Source organism: Astatotilapia calliptera, chromosome 5, assembly GCF_964374335.1.
Source record: "Astatotilapia calliptera chromosome 5, fAstCal68.1, whole genome shotgun sequence".
In the NCBI taxonomy this organism is placed as follows: Eukaryota; Metazoa; Chordata; class Actinopteri; order Cichliformes; family Cichlidae; genus Astatotilapia; species Astatotilapia calliptera.
In genome coordinates this window covers 29254210-29274076 of record NC_137426.1, presented here as the reverse complement: position 1 = coordinate 29274076, position 19867 = coordinate 29254210, and the positions used below count along the sequence as shown (strand labels likewise).

The window sequence follows — 19867 nt, the reverse complement described above, 5'->3', positions numbered from 1 at the left end:
AGTGAGTAGATCGCCAATCTTCGGGAGTACGGCTTTGAAGGCCACAACAATAAGTTCTGTTTTATTACTGTTGAGCTTGACTAGGTTAGATGACATCTGTGTTATAATTGCAGCTGACATGACCAAACTCAGCCTGCTAACCAGTTTTTCAACAGCTGAAGCACAGAAAATGTGAACACTGTGTGCCATTCTCAAGTCTAATATCTTTTTTTTTTTTTATGCTGACAGGGAGCACTTTTTTAAAAAGCAAAATATTTATTTAATTCCAAGAAAGCATGGAGAAATGAATGCAGTATGTCATATATGCAGACTATTCAGAAAGCTTTACCTGCCATGTTATTTGTGTCATCATTAAATCTCTTGACTCACACACTGTCATTGTGTGAGTAAAGCAAACTATCTCACTGATGCTGTTTGACTAAATAACATTTAGCAGGAGAGGTTCGATTACACTCTGTAATGCCAGACGGACACAAACACGTACACTCAAAATATACTGTAACGTGATATGCTTGCATTAATATAAACATGCACTTGCTTTCAGTTTTTGCATGTGTCACTTTGAAATAGAAAACACCCAGCGACTCACTACAATGGCTTCTCATCACACACCACCCAGAGCATGTAAATCTACCCTGCAGCTCCCAGTGCAATGCTGATCGCACTTTGCGTTTTCAAATAGCCGTAAAAAGGTCTGACACGGTGTAGTCTGAGGCTGTTCCATCGATCAGGCCTCTTCCCTCGTTGTCAACAAACCAGCAGGCGATGCTTTCTCCATTCTTCACATCCTTGTTGAAGTCTTTTTGCCAGTGTCTACAGAATATATAGATGTTTTTTTTCAAGGATGATTTGCACATACATGAAAGGAAACTAACTTTAAGGCTGAGTGAATATTATGCACACTTCTAAAATTTAAGAAGTCGCCTTACCTTGTCACATTCAGCCTTTGCCCCTTCACGTACATGGTGGCATCCAGTTTCTCCTGGCCTTCACCTGGATGCAGGTCTGTCAGCTCAAACACAACCCCACGGTAGAACTGACCTGCAGGAAAATAGCTTGTGACATCTTTTGTTTCTGTTTTAAGAATTAGTTTTTAGTAAAAACAAAAGAGCTACACCAGGTGTGTCGAACTCCAGGCCTCGAGGGCCGGTGTCCTGCAGTTTTTATATCTCACCCTAGGTCAGCACACCTGAATGAAATGATTAGTTCATTACCAGGCCTCTGGATAACTTCAAGACATGTTGAGGAGGTCATTTAGCCTTTACGGTGTGTTGTCTTGTATCAAGGTTACATCTAAAACCTGCAGGACACCGGCCCTCGAGGCCTGGAGTTCGACACCTGTGAGCTACACAGTCACTTTATTACTATATCAAAGCTTCTTGCAGTTTAATACCTAGCAGACCATGAACTGAAGCAGACAAGTGCTGGCTGTCCAGAGTGTAGAAACCCAGGTAGTCTTGGTGGTCGTGGCGTCTCTTCCAAACCTTTGTGTGTCGGATGACCCTGAATTTCACTGAGTGCCTCAGCGTCACTGTCAGACTGCAGTTTTTAACTAGGTTGAGCTCCATACTTGGTCAGAGGCATCCAAGTTGGAAAACACATGAAAAAATGAAGGAAACAAACTAACGTCATTTGCAAATGTGATTAAAGTACATATAGTAATTAGTGGGACTGAAAAATGGTTTAAAATATTTAATAATTTCAACTTTACGCATGTGTTTTGCCTGGGGATTTTACTCACTTGGCATCTCTGAGTGAGGTGGCATCAGACCACAGCAGCTTGACCTGCTTGTCATTGTAGAAAACAGAGATATCCTGAATGCTCACATCCAGTCTCACCCCCAGGTTCTGATGTGTGATACCAAAACGGCCAAAGTAGGTGTTCACGTTACCATCCAGAGCAACTTTCTTCTTGCTAATTATTTGGCCATTCACCACAAAGCCTGAAATGAGGGAGGATAATGAATTTGGAAAATTTGAAAAAAGAAAATTCTCCCATTAGAACGAGTCCTTCAGTATCTTCTTGATGCATGCTCAATCGTCCAGGTAAGTAAATCCCCAAAGTTTGATTCTGTTCATCTGGACGTAGTGGGAGAAATGTTTCATCTCTCATCCAAGTGACTCAGCTGACTGCAGGTTTCCCCAATCTTATAAACAGTACATTTGCATAATGACTGAAACCAGCCCACTGAAGGAACAATAGGCTGGGAGGTCAGTTCCTTGATCATTACAGTAGTGCTAGTTTCAGTTGTTATGCAAATGTACCATTTATGAGACTGGAGAAACCTGCAGTCAGCTGAGACTGAAGAAGTCACTTGGATGAGAGATGAACCGTTTCTCCCACTGAAAACGCTACCTCCAGATGAACAGAATCAAAGTTTGGGGAGTCCTTCAGAAAGACTCAGGACAGACCTGATTTGGGGTCTCTGACCAGACTGAAAATGGTTCCTGGTTTGTCGTTGATGTTGAAGCACAGAGCGTCGTTTTTATCTGGAAGCTCTATCATAAAATGGGGATCTCCATCAACTGCAGCAAGTAAGTCTAGAAAAAAAAGGTATATCTGAGTAAAAAGCTAATTTAATTATTGAGCTGACAGGTGTGTTATTATAATAAAACAGAGTCTGCACCAACAGTAAAACTATCTTACCTGCCCTTATGACAGCAGTGTACAGCCTGGTTTTTCAGAATTAAATGTTTTCAGTTAAATACACTTACTTAACATTTTATTAGGTACATCTTGGTAGTACGAGGCTGGACCCCACTTAGGTACATCTTGGTAGTACGAGGCTGGACCCCACTTACCTTGAAAGCAGCCTTAATTCTTTGTGAAACGTGTTAAACAAGGCTCTGGTAACAGTTCTCAGACATTTTGGCCCAAATTGACATACCATGACCCCATTAATACATTAGTATTACTAATATTGTAACATTGTATTTGATATGGCAGATGTCTTAAATAATGACGGTCAAAACATTCACAACTCCTGAGTTTCTTGAGTCTTCTATGAATGTTTTCATTAACTGTATAAGGAAGCTGTAATGCTTACCTATTATAATAGCATGAAATGAAACAAAAACAAAACAAAACACTGAAACCACCTGTCAACTATTTAAGTCCGTAAAAATGTTACATATGAAACACTTACCATCAATTACACGCGAGCCGACAGCAGGCGATGCATGTGCACCTGCTAAAAGCACAGTTTCCTTCATATGCATTGTGCAAGTCAGATAAGATAAGAAAGGCTTTACTTTACCCAGATTTGGGAAATTCTTCTCTTATAGCAGTTTAAAAAGTAAATGAAAACACATTAAATTCCATTCAAAGACTTCCCATACCCATGTGTCTTTCTGCTTGCTGTCGCTGGCCTGTAAAATAGGAAAGAAATGAAAAAGAAAAAGTTAATTTTGCCAAAGTGATGGGAGAAGAATGTTTCTGCTAATTTAATAAGCGGTGGATTTTCTTTCTCCTACTTTCAGTCAGCTTGTCAGCAATGAAAGAGCGATCAGCTCCATTCTCGTTTTCAGGCTTGGTGACCACCAAGGATGTGAGAGGGGTGACAAAGTTATACTTCAGAGACAGGTTCAGAGCCTTGGCTTCTATATTTCCTCTCTCCTCTTTAGTACTGAGAGCACTGGAAGAGAGACAGAGGACAAGATGGACATGACGTTAATAATTTATTATGATGTATAACATAATGTTTAACGGAAAAAAAAATCACCATCAATAAAATTTCTGCACGGTAACAGAAAAATTTCCCCATGAACCAACCTGTTCTCCAGCTGCTGCTGGATGGTGAGGTAGGCCCACATACGCTCAATGAAATCTCCAAAAATGTACCCCTTTTCTGGGTACACTGTCTGCCAGTCAGCCACACTGGCCTTTCCCTGTGCCACAAAGTTCTCTTCAGACTTGTTAAAAAGGAAAGATTAAATGACAGACATTATTCTGTGCAGCCACTCAATTTTTTTTTTTTTTTTTTTTTAGCAAGCTGACATCAGCATGCTAATATTGTTTCAGATAATTACGTTTCATAGATATTCAATTATTAGAATCTGAGATGGTGTCGACAGTGTTTTCCAAATCTGCAGAGTAACTGCAGCATCTAAAGTTTGTTCAACTTGCTGGCTAAATAACTCAGCTTACAGTAAAGTACATAAATATCACATGAGCTTTGAAAATGGGCCTTTATCCCATCATCCATCTTAACACATTTTATGACTTTAGCATTAAACATTTTTCTTATTCCATATATTTATTTATTCTTTAAGTCTTTAACGTAGGGTCTTTACCTTACAATATAAAGTGTCTTGAACTGACTATTGTTGTGATTTGTCGCTATATCATCATTAATTGAATTGAACACCACACACAGATTTGTTTTCATTTTAGTTTAAAGAGTTGAAGTTCATGAAGCACTTACAGTTGGTAAGGTGGGTAGATATATGCTGGTAGGAACGTAGTACTAACTTTGTCATAGTTGTTTAAGGTATTTACACAGATCTGATCTTATAAGCATAAGTATTATGCTTCACATAAGTATAAAGATGGATGAAAGCCACTAGCTTAGAATCTTAAGTTGAAAGCAGAAAAGAATGAAAAGTAATGAGACTCCACTTGATGTTCGGACTACAACAGTCAATTACAGCTCGGTTCATTTACAGTTCGTGAAATTCCATATTCAGCCACAGTAAGACTGAATAATAAGGCTCATTTGTATGAGCACTAACATAGATCTGAAGTCAAACTCACGTTGTAAAGGAAATACTTTAATAATGTGCTCTCCCTTTTCTCACCCCGTGGGCAAACACTTCCACCGAGAAGTTTTCCACGTCATTTTCCTTCAGCTGACCAGCGACCACGATCTCTGAGCCGTTGAACAGCTGGCTGTAGTGAGTTTTGGTTAAGAAGTCTGTATTCTCTGAATAACGCAGATCCACCTCCAAGAGCAGAGGGCTGGACACTTCCTCGTAGAAACCCTGCAACAAAGACACAAAATTGTTGCCATTTATGTAAGGCACAAACTAGCATTTCTACGCTTGCATTGATTTTCATGTTACAGTCATTAACGTTCTTAATTTCTTGCCTTACCTTGAGTTGAATGGCAGCATCTGAACCCTCAAAAATTCTGCGGGCCACTCCTTTATTTTGCCTGCACATAACATCCAGGAAGGAGTAATCCACATCATTTCCAAATCCAAGACAGAACAGAGACATGATTCCTCCAATAGCAGAAAATACATTCTGCTGGATTAGCTGGGGGCTGGTCACCCCTGCAGACACAAACACACTTACATATGAGCATGCATTAAAAAGCTTCCATTTCCAATGAAATTGTCGAGTTGGGTGTCAGCTTTACATAACAAATCAGTTCCATCTTACTCCCTAACATTGTTAATATTCATTTATATGCTATTATAAATGAGTAAAAAAATGCTGCGGGATACAGGTTCCTCTCGCGTTCTTAGCTCAGGGTGAGCAGGTGGGTGAGCTGGTGGTGGGCCCAGCAGTTGCTTCGTGGCTTCCTCCGGTGAGCACCTGCCAGCCACATGCCGCTCCCACCTAAGGAGTGGGGATGGGTGAGGCAGCAGGCAGCGTCCTGGCTGATTGCAGGCCCCGCCCCACCACCTACCCCCATCGCCTGACTGAGGCCGCTGAGCCTGGCGGCCCTCCCCCTGGGAGCCGGCACGGGCGCCGGAGCAGCCCGGACCCCTGTCTCTCCCTGCTGTCCCATACGTGGATCCACCACAATTTTCAACACACAGAATGTTTAAGATTGTCTCACCACTGTTTGGCATCCCGTCAGTCAGTAGAAAAATCATATCCATACTCCTCTCTGGAACTTTCTTTTCTTTTCTTTCTTTCTTCAGCAAACTAACTGCATCCAGTATAGCACTGTTGATGTTGGTGCCTGAAAAGCAACAATGCTTTGAGTAACATGAAAATCTCATCATGTTCAAACTTTTACTTTACTCTTTTACTTGTTAAGCCTTGACCAAAAGATTGATAATATTCTCTCTATGCAGTATGACTGGATTCTGTTTAATTAGACTATAGCTCTGTACAAAAGTTCTGAAGACGTTTATTAAAGTTCTGAAATGAAAACACCACCTTGATTGTTTAATCTACACAAAACCTAAAAGTGTAAAAAAAATAATATTACTCTGTTTTCTATGGTATTTTGAGCATGACTCTTTCTTGGCCATGGCAGCTACTTCCTGTAGCTGTCTGTGGTCACTAATCATTGAATTGTTCTTTGTCCAGAGTGAAACAATTGTACAGGATAATTGTTTAAGAAATAAATAAAATTAATAAATTTCTCTAATCTACACATGGATAAATTATATATACATACACCTGCGTAATATTGGATTAAATATCACTTAGCAAGTTGCACCTCAACTAGATCCAATTGATAGCCATCAACAAGCTTCTGGCATAATTCTATATCAAATCACTCTTCTTAGCAGAATTGGTACAGTTCGCTTAAATCAGTTGGTTTAGAGGCATAAACCTTTAAAATGTAGCTCACAGATTTTCAATAGGGTTTAGGCTGCGGCTTTAGGAAGTTAGAAAGTTAATTTCAGAAGGTCATTGTTGCCCTGCTACAAATATTTTCCTGTTGGAACACCCGATTGTGTCCAAGTTCAATCATTTAGCAGCTGATCTGAGGTGAAGTTGAAGAGTTTGGAGGTAATCCTGCTTCTTCATTATTCCACCGATGTTGTGCAATGTACCAGTACCTCTTGCAGCAAATATATGATGATCACCCTGCTTGACAGCCTGTTCCGTGTTCTTAGGTTTGAAAGCCTCTCCTTTACTTCTCCAAATATTCTTCTCGTCATTGATATCAGATAGCTCAATCTTTGTCTTGTTTGACCATAAAACTTTTCCCTAAAGAACATCTGACTCGTCCATGTGGACTGCTGCAAATTTCATTTGAGCTTAAAGATGTCGATTTTGGTGCTGGGGTGTCTTTCTTGGTCGGCACCCTCTCAGTCCTTGATAGTGACGGTGGTGTCCAGCAGTCTCCAGTTCATTGTAGCCTTGAGCCTTTGTGGTTTCTGTGACGTTCCTCAATATTCTGATGAATTTCCTCCCATCTGAAGATGACAGTTTGGGTCTTCTTACCAGTGTTGGTCAAGTAATCATGTTACTTTACTGATTACTTATTTTCAAAAGTAATTAATTACTTAGTTACTTTTTAAAAACATGATTTACAACCTGAATAGGTGATAAAGCGATAGATCATTCAGCCCAATTCTACTTTTTCTGCATAATCCATCATACAAAATGTAATCAAATGGAAAAGTCTTTTTAAAACTTGTTTTATTAGTTTTAATCCTTTAGCTTTATGCATCAAGCAAAAATGTAATTATATGCAACATTCTCTGACTGGAAACCTATTTTCAGCACATAAAATATTTTTTTGTGTTTACACTCACTCTTTCAAATATTTGCGAGGAAAACCCAGCAGAAAATAAATAAAATCAAAGACTAGCGGTCCTGTTGCTCTATTTTCACCTGTAAAGCAGGAGTGGTGTAGGCGGAGGTTTACCCTGGTGCAGGTGTGCCGCAGCGGTCAGTTGAAGAATCCGCGAGTTTCTCTGTGAATTTCCCATTACGTCGTTGCGCACTCGGTGCTTGCTTGGAAGTTTAGGGGGTTTTTTTTCGCTGTAAAAAGAAGTTTTCTTCACACGCACAACGGACACTAATGTTTTTGTCACTTTTTATGGAATCAAACTCAAAGTAAGGTCAGTACTTCCACGCTTTAAACGCTGCACGCTCATACTCTCTCCGTACTCGATATATTATCCATTGTTGATCTGCACACAGCTGTTGCCACGAATGTCACACTCGCTTAGGTCACTGTCATGAGACATTCTCAAAAAAAAAAAAAATAACGGTTTGAGTAACAGTGTTCCTACGGGAAAGTAACGGTAATCTAATTACCGTTTTTGCAATAGTAATCCCTTACTTTACTCGTTACTTGAAAAAAAGTAATCAGATTACAGTAACGCGTTACTGCCCACCTCTGCTTCTTACAGACCTTGGCAAAAAACTTGTGCAATTGAAGTGATGATCTTGGAATCTGCAGTCGCTTAGAAATTGGCCCGAGAGACCTTCCCGATTTGTGTAACTCTACACAATCTTCGCTGAGTTCCTTGTATATTTTCATTGTTCTGAGTATTGTTCAATCCAGTGAGGGATAACAAACTTTTTTTTTTTTTTTTTTATACTGGCAAAGAACTAATCAGTCATGATGACTAACAAGAAGTTAAAAGGTCTTGGCCTTGTCAAAACAAGATTTAAATGGGTGTATGTATACTTTTGCCCCAGTGTGGACTAAAGAAATTCATAAATAAATTAAAACTTGTCTATTTGTTTCATTAAAGTATGCCATACAATCAATCCACACTGGAAAAAGAATAGTTTAGAGAAGTCATTAAAAGCCCAAAATTACCATGAAATTCATGCCCGTGATGACTATGTAAACGTCTGATTACAACTGTACATGTTTAGTGGCAACCTCACACTCAAAACTTGACAAAGTTGCTTGTTTTAGCTATATAACAGTAACAGAGCAGAATGATGCCAGCCTTGTTGTGCAGTTGTCAATGACCCAGAATTTTGCCATTTTTCACTCATTCAATAATGCAGATAATAAGCAGAATAAAGAAAAAAAAATCACTGTACATAAAATTCAGCAATACTTACTTCCACTGTCCTGTATTTTCTTTACATAGTCAATGGCGTCAGAAACATTTCTCTTTGTTGCTTTGGTAAGATAATCCTTCCAGTAACTAATCTTACGCTCAAACAGGAGGATACCAAAGTGGTCCTCTTCGTGAAGGTCTTGCAGAATGGCAACCATTGATTCTCGGGTCTTTATATGTTTACAAAACATATATGGAGATGAACACACTGTCATGCATACAGTATGTAATTTGCCTCTAATTAGTCCCCTACCTGTTCAATCTTTGCTCCATGCATCGATCCACTAGTGTCAATTACATACACCACATTCTTTGGGACTCTGGCCAGGTCAGGGGGAGAAAAGAAGTGCACAAAGTATCCATTTACTGCCTGAAGGGAAAGAGTACTTTGGGTTAAGATGAGCAAGGAAATGTATAGCAGACAAATACAGCTAGGGAAGTAAACGTAAGACTAAAAGCAAAATAATGATTGCAGCTTCCAGTTCTATAAATAAAACTGCTGTCTATAAGAGTGTGTTTGAGATCAGTAAAAATTCTGTGCTTTAGCTGAGATAAAGGCTGCTTGTGTGCTGCTTTAAGTTCTGTCTCATCAGCTGACCTGAACTTCCCCCAGGCTTGTTGCTCGTTTCACATCATACTTGATGATGAAATCTCCATTAATTAATGAGCCCTTACAACCTGGACATTTCTGTTGCTGCTCCACTGTTGGTGAGAATGAGATGTGTGCCTGAGAAACAGAAAAGTTTCATTTCACTTTAGATTATTGTAGATATATCCTTTATACCTAAATGCTACATTGTAAAAACACAAGGACAGACATCTTGCCAAAATATCACCTTTGTGTCTGTGACAGTTTTCTCTATCAGAGGGATCAGCTCATTGGTGAGGAACGTTGCAGAAGCCTCAACAAAAGCAATGCCTTGAGGCTCATAGATGTCTGCCTCAATCTGTCACACCATCCATGGAAGTAAATGAAGCATAAAAGAAGAGGTCATTATGGCGTAAAGACTCACTAAGTCAACGCAAGTTCCTTACACAAACTACTTCAGACAGCCCATCATTAATCATCATGAAGAACAATAAAAGTGAAAAGTGAGTCCTACCTGAAACTCCTGCACTGGTTGTTCTACTTTGACTCGGATCAAGATCTCATAACTGCCCAGTGTTCTCTGAAGGAGCTCCTCGTAGATCAGAATGAAAGACACGCTGCTCTGGGCAGCAATGTTTACAGATACAGAAAACATTTCCATCTTTCTTCCAGAAGCCCTGCAATAATAGATATGGATTACATTATTGCAGGTTAAGGGTGGAGGTTGGGATGTTTAATCTTTATCTTATTCCAGTATACTTGACAAGTCCAGCAGTCTTTCCAGAAGAAACAGCCTTCTCATACTGCTCCTTGGCGCTCTCTTTCTCCTTCACCTCTCCAACATACTCCTGACCATCAATTTCCCTGTGACCCACGAGGATATGTGTCAACATTAAAGGAGGATGCGCTCTATGATCATTGTCAAAAATGCTGTACTATTGACTGACATGCTAAAGTTGGTGATGAAGGCCATCTTGGGCAACTCTACTTCAAAAAAGATTTCCTGGGATGAGTTTTCCTTGTTTAGCGCCTTGGAAGACATGACCGTGTGTGCGAAACGAGACGACACTGTGCAGGTGATTCGAATGCTTTGCACTTCCACCTTTTGAATAAATGGAAAATGTAATGTGCTGACAGAAAAAGATTATTAGTGTAGTTCAAGAGAATTATTGTTAGGTCTGTCTGGCACAGACCCACCGCTGGAACGAGACAATTCTACTACAACAGCAAAAAGCATTGGACACCAAGCAGAGCTCTTTGTTTGATCTCGTGCACGAGGGAGAGAACTGTGACGAGCGCCATTCCTTCTGCTCGAACCCCAGTCGCTCTCGTCTGCTCCCTCGTAGCACTGCTCTTTATTGTGGTTACATGAATATGCATAAGTTCATTAACATGACGTCTTACACAGGTATACATGTGAACAAAGAGTACCTTGTCTGCGTGTACGTGTGTGTGTGTGTGGTCAAGATGTGACCCTGTGAAGACTCCCCAAAGCTGGTGCCAGGAGTCCAGCGGTCCACCTAAACAAAGGGCTCTTATACTTAAGCAGATACAAAGTAGGTGTCCTCCTATACCATAAATCAGTAAGAGAAGGTACGACCGCTCTCATGACCTTAAGATGTGTGTGTTTGCCAGAGTGCTCCGGGAGGCACGCAAAGTCTTTGCAGACTGCTAAGGATCAGACCTCTATCATTATGCAATCGATTATAAAACTAAGTATATGTGAGCATATATTTCTAAGCATAAATGACAACCCACATGTTAACCCAACAATTATAAAATTTTACAACAACCAATTTAATAAAAGCACAAGAAAAATTAAAAAGTATTTGCCTCTTTCTTGATTTTTTCATACCGTATTTCTCACACTTACATGCTTCAGATCATGCAGTTTATAAATGATGATTTAATTTATTAAGGGAGACAAAGTTATCAAAGTTATTAAATCCATTTGGCTCCCTACTCTTTCCCTCCTAATCCTAATAACTGGTTGCACCACCCTTGGCAGCACAAACTGGAATCAAGCATTTGTAATAAGTGGCAATGAGTCTGAAATCACCTCGCATGTGGAGGAATTTGGCCCACTTTTCTGAATTATTTTCATTCAGCCACACTGGAGGGTTTTTGAGCATGATCGGCCTGTATTGCTTTTTTTTTTTGTTTGTTTGTTTGGGGTTTTTTGAGCCATTTGGACTTGCTAGTATGTTTCAGATCATTGTCCTGCTGCATAACCCAGGTGTGCTTGAGCTCCAGAGAATGAACTTTGTGATCTTCTGGATGAGTTGTTGATGGCTTCTGGGGTAATTTTGGTCAATTTCTGGATATTGGCTCTCGCCATGGTTCACTGGAGTCCCAAAGCTTTAGAAATAGTTTATAACCCTTTCCAAACTGATAGATGTCACTGACTTTATTTCCCAGTCATTTCTTCAGATTATGGCATGATAATGTCATAGTTTTGTTTAATCTTTCTGCCTGCTTCACTTTGTCAGACCAGTTATACTTTTAGCGATTCCCTGATTCAACAGGTTTGATAGTTATCACACTTGGGTGTGGCTAGTGAAATTGAATACAGCTTTCCAACTAATGTTGTTAATTCATGATTTTACTTTTTCACATAAGGCCAAATAAGTTTGGTTTTTACATTAATAAATGAAATCCTCATTTAAAAATTGGATGTTGTATTTATTCTTTGTCTAATAATAAAATTGGTTTGATGATCTGAAACATTTAAGAGTGATAAATATGCCAAAAAAGAAATTAGGAAGAGGCAAGTACTTTTTCACAGCACTGCATAGCCTAGACCAGGTGTGTCAAACTCAAATACACAGTGGGCCAAAATTCAAAACTGGAACAAAGTCGCGAGCTAACGTTAATATTTATTGAAATATATTTATTCCTCCAGATATAAGAATGAATCTTTTCTTATGGACTCAAACACGTTTTGCTGAAAAACTGAATATGGAACAAGCAAAGCTTAATACTAAACAATATATATATTAGCTGTATAATACCAGTAGGCCAGCTCTAATAGTAATTTGGTGTGGCTTCGCGGGCCAAATGTAATTAGCCAGAGTTTGAAACCTATGGCCTAGACCCTAACATTAAAATTGCATGTAGTTTCTTATAAGCAGAGAGTAAATAAATACATTTTCAGTGGGCACCAGGGGGAGGGACAAGTGGGACAAGTGCAGCTGGAAGCGATAAACTTTACTGGAAGTATGGACTTAATTTTGGAAAAAGCTGGTAACACTACTGTAAGTTAGAAGTTATAAGTCATGTTGACCAGGGTCTATTTTTGAAAATTGTCCGCCTCTGTTTCTTACATTTGCAGAGCTTGAACTTCTTTTCTGTAAAAAGAAAATTGATAAATAGTTTCATGAACGTGTTTAGCAGGGTCAAAACATAAATGAATGACATATAAACAATGCACAGAATGAAGTATCAGCAAATGTGTCTACTTTCATAATTAGACACTGTGACATGAGTACCTTCATCGACCTGATGCCCACGGTTTCTTTGGTTTCCTGGAACACAGCACAGAATGACTGTAATGTTACTAAACAATTAAAAAGATGACTGTAAAAAGACAAGTATAAAAACTGCTTGTATCACCTACAACATGCAACGACACCTCTGCATTGAATTCTCAGAGCTTTATTTTAAACCATGTACCAATTATGCCAATCTGAAAAATTGGTGCTTTTGAAATATTTAATCTCAACTAAAATAACCTTCTCTACGTCTTGTAGAGGTTTTCCAGACACCGCGCTTCTAAAAGATTCTCAGATGTAAATGCAATAGTCACTCTCTGAGTTGTGACTCATGCTCTGTCCTGTATAAACTGAAGAAGTATTGTGCAATACTCAAGCGTATTTATTTTCAAAAATAAAAGCCTAACTCCAGACTACAAGTCTCTGCAAAAATGTGAAACCATGAAAGAAAACAAGACAAGAAACAAAGTTTGTAACGCTCACAATTTGAGTTACAGGTTAGAGTTATGTCTTCAAGTAACTATGTCACTTCTTTCAAAAGAAATGTTTAGATATGACACCACAGTTTTTCCCAATTTTACTCTATTAAGGAATAATGAAAAAAAAGTATGGACTGAAAAAGAAAACATTAAAACAGGAGTCTCTTTACATCCAAAAAGTGTACATAGCTTATTTAAGATACCTGTGTTAGAGCATCTCTCCTGGAAATAACCAGAGCGCCATAGGTCTGAGCTAGAAGACTGATGTAGACACAAGCAGACAGTAGCAGGACTCTCCACACCACAGGCATGTCTGGGAATGCAACAGCCTTTCCCGTGGCTGAAAACAAATGTGGAAGGAATTCTTAGCATTTGAGGAGTTTGTTCCTTCAGTGAGACTCCACCCACACTATGGTTGAAAAAGAGGAGGGTTACTCTGCTCCCACAACTGTTTACTAGAATATTGTCCTGTAAATTAGTGTGTGTGACTTCCTTAAAATAGTGTGTGCCAGGGACATTGGGAACACAAGGAAGCGAGTTAAAATTATCCAGTTCCAACTTGCCTATCCAGTGCCTGACTTGTGTGTGGGTGTGAAATTCATATTCTTTACGAAACTTTTACTTTTACAATACTTACTCACAGTTGTCTATTAAATATGGAAATATGACTCATGAAAAAAAGAAAGTAAATGTCAATAGCATGATGCTTGATAACAGCAAACATTTTAACCATGATTTTTAAGAAACTGCGGTTTTCACTTTTTAAGAATCATACGATTTTTAAAAAGTGTTTTCATATTGTGAAAAATCCTGTAAAACAAACTAAACTATAACTTTGATTTGGCGCTATATTAATAAAATTTGCTTGTTTTGAATTATGGGAGAGTTCAGGTAGAAGAAGGTGGAGGAATTATACTCTTAAAGTTATTTACAACAGACAGGCGGTTACATCAGAAAGTCATTTACAATGAAATGCATTCCCCACTTCTGTGTAATCCTTTATTGTAAATGTAAATGTTATTATGAAGTGATCAGACAAAAGAGGGTTTTCAGAGAATACTGTTATGTTCAATGTCTATGCCATATGTCAGAACAAGATCTTGAGTGTGATTACAGTGATGGGTGGGTTCTTTTACATTTTGCGGGAAAACAATTGATTCTAATAATAGGTTATATACATTTTTGAGGTTGTCATTTTTAGCATCTATTTAGGGAAATAAAATAAAAGAGGCCTATAAACCAGATAAAATATGATTAAATCCATTTGCAATCTGAAGAAAAACAAAATAAGAAAGAGTAATAAATATTGAAAAACAAGGCAATAAAGCAATAAAGATCCAGCTTGAAGATAGAAATTGAGTATAGATAACTCTATCTGAACTGTATATGGTGTACTTACCAAAATAATTGTAATGCCATGAATACGACTCCATGGGCGAATCATCATAATCATATTCTTGAACAGGGAGAACAAAAATCCAAATCAACACGAATACAACAAATTGACTTTGTCCCATAAATCTTTTTTGTGATTTATCGTAAAGACCATACAGATATTCATTATCTGAGAGCAATGAAGAGCATTTCCACACATCTTTGGACCAGTTAGTGCAGCAGGACTTGAAATAATAATTAGCAATAATTTAAAGTGGCACCAAATTTTAACTCAAGCAGTCACCAAGTCCTCCTATGTTTGTGAAAGATGCCATGGCATTTTATCTAGTTAACTGTGCCTCTTAATGCAGATCTGTAAATATCAGCAAAGTCAGACGTCATAGCTGGAGCACAATCTATCCTATCTGAACTGTATATGATGTACTTACCAATTGCGGGTGCTGGCTGGTAATGCCGTGGATGCGGCTGCGCAGGTATATAATTATATGCTTTGAACAGGGAGAATAAAATCCAAATCAACACGAATACAACAAATTGACTTTGTCCCATAAATCTTTTTTGTGATTTATCGTTAAAAAAAAAAAAATCACTTACTCATTTTTTCAGCCTGCTGTCTTTGCTCTGTGAGAAAAAACAGACAGATAACAGTTTTAAACTGGAGCTCCAGCTTCTGCTTTTATACTTCACTAAAGGGGAATAATATGTGGAAAATGTAAACTCAGTCACCAGTTCTCTTCATGAATGAGCTGCAGCCATGCTTTGCTTTTGTGGTAAAGCTTGACTGCAGCCATTTCAAAGTGACACTTGACAAACACACACAACCACACGCACACACACCCCTCCGATTCATCAGTCAATATAGTTTTTGTCTCTTTAAGAAAAGCCAGTCCAGTGTTTTACATTTTTAAACTCTGTTTTCTCCAGGTACCTTCAGTCAGCTTGTCAGCAATAAGAGGGCTGCTTGTCGAGTCTTCGGTTTCGGGCTTGGTAACAACCATGGATGTGAGAGGGGTGACAAAGCTGTACTGCAGGGACATATCCAGGGCCTTGGCTGTTGTGTTGGCTTTCTCATCTGGTGTACCGCTCTTGCTGCCAGAAGGAAAATATATGTATTACTACAGGGAAATCTATAAAAGAACATCAAATGATTAAAATGAGCGTCCTGGTAAAAGAACAAGTGTCATCAAAGACTATATATCATACCATATTTCTTATGAGAACAATGTGCCTTAGCAGCCAAACTGAACTGATTTAAACTGACCTCTTGTCCAGTAACTGCTGGATAGTGAGGTAGGCCCACAACCGCTCGGTAAAATCTCCAAAGATGTACTCCTCGTCTGGGTAAAAAACATCCCAGTCTGCGGCACTCACTTGACCCTGGACTCTGAAGTCTTCTTCGAGCTTCAGGAGAAACAAAAGATAAAATCCATATGAACCAGAGTAAAACAAATAAATATAGGCTATGTCTACTCAATGTCTCAATGTTTCTGCCATTTCTTTTGTTTTTCTTTTTTTCCTCACCCCCTGTCCAACCACTTCCACCAGGAAGTTGTCAAGGTTGTCGTCAATTAAATGGCCAGCCACAACAATCTCTGTGCCATTAAACAAGTAGCTAAAGTGGCTGGTGGTCAGAGAATCCACTGCATTGTCAGGATAGTGCATGTCCACCTCTAAAAGTAGAGGGCTGGCCACTTCGTCATAGAAACCCTGAAATAAAAGCATACACACACTTTATCACTTTTGCTTATTCCAATTTTCTGTTATAAATTTAGCATGAAATATTGACTACATAATTCATAGGAATATGGCATAACTGCAGTGCTTTAAATGAAGATGTACCAAACATAAAATCAAAGAAAAAATGACAATGTTTGTCTGGCGCCAGAAATCGAACCCACAGAAGGGGGGCCTGAAAGCAGAAGGTTCAGCCTCCCATTCTACTTTAAAATAACCTAGGAACCACAAGTAAGAGAGCTCTAAGTGCCCTACTGAGGTGCTAAATTACTATGAGGTCTTTAAGAGAAGGCGGGGCCTGAGTATTTAAGAGCTTGTATATGATGTAACAGGGAGCCAATAAAGAGAAGCCAGTCCCAGAGAAATATACTCTCTCTTTTTAGTCAGTACTCTCACTGCAACATTTTGGATCAACTGAAGTCTTTTAGAGAATTTTTTAGAAGTTAGAAATGCATGAACTAGTTTTTCAACATTATTCTGAAACAGGATTTTTGAAATTTCAGAATCAGAATCAGAATCAGAATGGGGTTTATTGCCAAATGTTGAGCAGGTTTACAACATTAGGAAATTGCTGCGGTGCTTCAGTGCAAACATGCTGTCATAAATAGCACTTAAATAGACATGGAAAAAAATAAAAGTAGGGATAAGAATTAAAAGTGCTACGTGGAAAGATATGTGCAAGAGATATACATGAGATATATACATGAGAATAAGAATTAAGAGTGCTACGTTGAAAGATATATACATGAGTGCAGGTGGTGATCAGTGCCAAACATAGAATGATGCAGTGACACAGCGTAGGGTCATGTGTTAGTGGTGGGTACAGTCATATGGTTATTGTTCATGTGTCCAACAGCAGAGGGGAAGAAACTGTTCTTATGGCGAGAGGTTCTGGTGCGAATGGACCGGAGCCTCCTGCCTGAGGGGAGCAGGTCAAACAGACTGTGTCCAGGGTGAGAAGGGTCAGCTGAGATCCGAGCTGCACGCCGCAATGTCCTGGAGGTGTACAGGTTCTGCAAAGATGGGAGTCTGCAGCCAATCACCTTCTCAGCAGAGCGCACAACACGCTGCAGTCTCTGTTTGTCCCTGATAGTGGCTCCAGCGTACCACACGGTGATGGAGGAGGTGAGGATGGACTCGATGATTGCAGTGTAGAACTGCATCATCGTCCGTGTTGGCAGGTTGAATTTCTTCAGCTGCCTCAGGAAGTACATCCTCTGCTGGGCTTTCTTGATGACGGAGGTGATGGTGGGCTCCCACTTCAGGTCCTGGGTGATGGTGGTACCCAGGAAGCGGAATGAGTCCACAGAGGTGATGGGGGTGTCAGTCAGGATGATGGGGGGGAGTGGGGCTGTGTGCTTCCTGAAGTCCACAATAATCTCCACTGTCTTCTGGGCATTCAGCACCAGGTTGTTGTGGCTGCACCAGGACACCAGACGTTCAACCTCCCTCCTGTAGGCAGACTCGTCCCCGTCCGAGATGAGTCCAATAACGGTGGTGTCATCTGCAAACTTGATTAGCTTGACAGACTGGTGAGTGGAGGTGCAGCAGTTGGTGTACAGGGAGAAGAGCAGAGGAGAAAGAACACAGCCCTGAGGGGAGCCGGTGCTGATGGTCCGGGAGTCCGAGACATTCTTTCCCAGCCTCACATGCTGCTTCCTGTCCGTCAGGAAGTCAGTGATCCACCGGCAGATGGGATCAGGCACATTCATCTGGGAAAGCTTGTCTCGGAGATGGTCTGGAAGGATGGTGTTGAAGGCAGAGCTGAAGTCCACAAACAGGATCCTGGCGTAGGTTCCTGGGGAGTCCAGATGCTGCAGGATGAAGTGTAGGGCCATGTTGATGGCGTCGTCTACAGACCTGTTGGCTCTATATGCAAACTGCAGGGGGTCCAGGAGGGGGGCCGTGAGGGTCCTGAGATGGGAGAGAACTAGGCGCTCAAAAGACTTCATGATCACAGATGTCAGAGCCACGGGTCTGTAGTCATTTAGTCCAGTGATCCTAGGTTTCTTGGGGACAGGGATTATGGTGGAGGACTTGAAGCAGGCAGGCACATGACATGCCTGCAGTGAGGAGTTGAAAATGCCAGAAAACACTGGGGCCAGCTCGTTTGCACAGTGTCTGAGGGTGGCAGGCGACACACCGTCTGGGCCGGGAGCTTTCCGAGCATTCAGGTTCTTAAACTGCTTCCTCACATCTGCTTCATGAATATGAAGAGTTGTGGTGGGAGGAGGTGGTGTGAAATCCTCTTTTGTGTGGGGTGAGGAGGGGGGTGTTGTAGGTGAATGGTTTGAAGGTGGTGATGGCTCTATGTAGGGGGGAGAGGTGGAATTAGTGTCCAAAGTGTCTCTATTGTTGGGGCCGTTGGAGGTGTGAAGGCTGCCTGATGGCTCGTCAAAACGGCAGTAGAAGTCGTTAAGGGTGTTGGCTAAGAGCAAGTCATCAGTGGAGTGGGGGGTTTTAGGCTTGTAGTTTGTGATATTCCTAAAACCTTTCCACACAGAGGCCGAGTCATTCTCTGAGATCTGCTGCTGCATTTTCTCAGAGTGCTGATGTTTAGCAATGTCCACTTCTTTAGTGAACCTGTACTTGGCCTCTCTGTAGCAGTCCCCGTCTCCGCTTCTGAACGCCTTTCTCTTTTCCAGCCACAGCTTTTTGAGTTTAGGAGTAAACCAGGGTTTGTCATTGTTATAACTCACCCTGGCACAATGCTGTCCTCACAGAAGTGGATATAGGAGGTGACAGTGTCCGTAAACTCGTCCAAGCTGTTAGAAGCAGCCTTCAATGTGTCCCAGTCTGTGGTCTCCAAACACGTGCGAAGCTCCTCCACAGCCTCGTTGCTCCACAGTTTTTTAGTCCACCCTGAACCACCCTGATAACGACTGTGTTTAGATTGTTCCTTCCCATTCCATGCAAGGCCACCTGGGTTGGCTGGAAATGGTAAATGGCCTGTATTTATATAGCGCTTTACTAGTCCCTAATGACCCCAAAGCGCTTTACATATCCAGTCATCCACACATTCACACACTGGTGATGGCAAGCTACATTGTAGCCACAGCCACCCTGGGGCGCACTGACAGAGGCGAGGCTGCCAGACACTGGCGCCACCGGGCCCTCTGACCACCACCAGTAGGCAACGGGTGAAGTGTCTTGCCCAAGGACACAACGACCGAGACTGGCCAAGCCGGGGCTCGAACCGGCAACCTTCCGATTACAAGGCGAACGCCCAACTCTTGAGCCACGATCGCCCCCAAGAAGACTGTTTACTTAGCCTAGCAGGGCGAAGGACACTGTCTCAGCTGAACTCTGGACACGCACACACATACATATACACTGATATGCACACACTCATCCCTCCTCTCTTTCCAAACGCCTTCGATGCTTGTTCCCTCCTGGGAACACGGCGGATCTGAATGGTAGCGCTGGGCAGTGTGGAGATACAGAAATTCTTTTATTGCTGC

At 40.7% G+C, this 19867-nt stretch overlaps 1 protein-coding gene across 4 annotated transcripts in view; it reads right to left on the bottom strand.

Moving 5' to 3' along the window:
- Positions 1-235: 235 nt before the first annotated feature.
- Positions 236-19867, bottom strand: part of LOC113022831 (inter-alpha-trypsin inhibitor heavy chain H3-like) — a 35417-nt gene continuing 15785 nt past the window's right edge. For 3 of the 4 annotated variants that reach the window (XM_026168691.2, XM_080301399.1, XM_080301400.1), the window contains 28 exons: positions 16194-16379; positions 15934-16073; positions 15601-15761; positions 15267-15293; positions 15101-15160; positions 14677-14733; positions 13481-13617; positions 12796-12831; positions 12631-12654; positions 10255-10409; positions 10067-10171; positions 9822-9984; positions 9555-9665; positions 9317-9445; positions 8972-9088; positions 8720-8888; positions 5787-5912; positions 5093-5274; positions 4798-4980; positions 3773-3912; positions 3475-3635; positions 3340-3369; positions 3147-3191; positions 2413-2541; positions 1742-1943; positions 1394-1569; positions 930-1041; positions 236-813 (listed from right to left, as the gene is read on the bottom strand). In XM_026168691.2, the coding sequence (XP_026024476.2) occupies positions 675-813; positions 930-1041; positions 1394-1569; positions 1742-1943; positions 2413-2541; positions 3147-3191; positions 3340-3369; positions 3475-3635; positions 3773-3912; positions 4798-4980; positions 5093-5274; positions 5787-5912; positions 8720-8888; positions 8972-9088; positions 9317-9445; positions 9555-9665; positions 9822-9984; positions 10067-10171; positions 10255-10409; positions 12631-12654; positions 12796-12831; positions 13481-13617; positions 14677-14733; positions 15101-15160; positions 15267-15293; positions 15601-15761; positions 15934-16073; positions 16194-16379 (3402 nt within the window). In that variant the 3' untranslated portion in view covers positions 236-674. The remainder of the gene's footprint in view (positions 814-929; positions 1042-1393; positions 1570-1741; positions 1944-2412; positions 2542-3146; positions 3192-3339; positions 3370-3474; positions 3636-3772; positions 3913-4797; positions 4981-5092; positions 5275-5786; positions 5913-8719; positions 8889-8971; positions 9089-9316; positions 9446-9554; positions 9666-9821; positions 9985-10066; positions 10172-10254; positions 10410-12630; positions 12655-12795; positions 12832-13480; positions 13618-14676; positions 14734-15100; positions 15161-15266; positions 15294-15600; positions 15762-15933; positions 16074-16193; positions 16380-19867) is intronic. The other variant, XM_080301398.1, reaches the window with a different exon arrangement.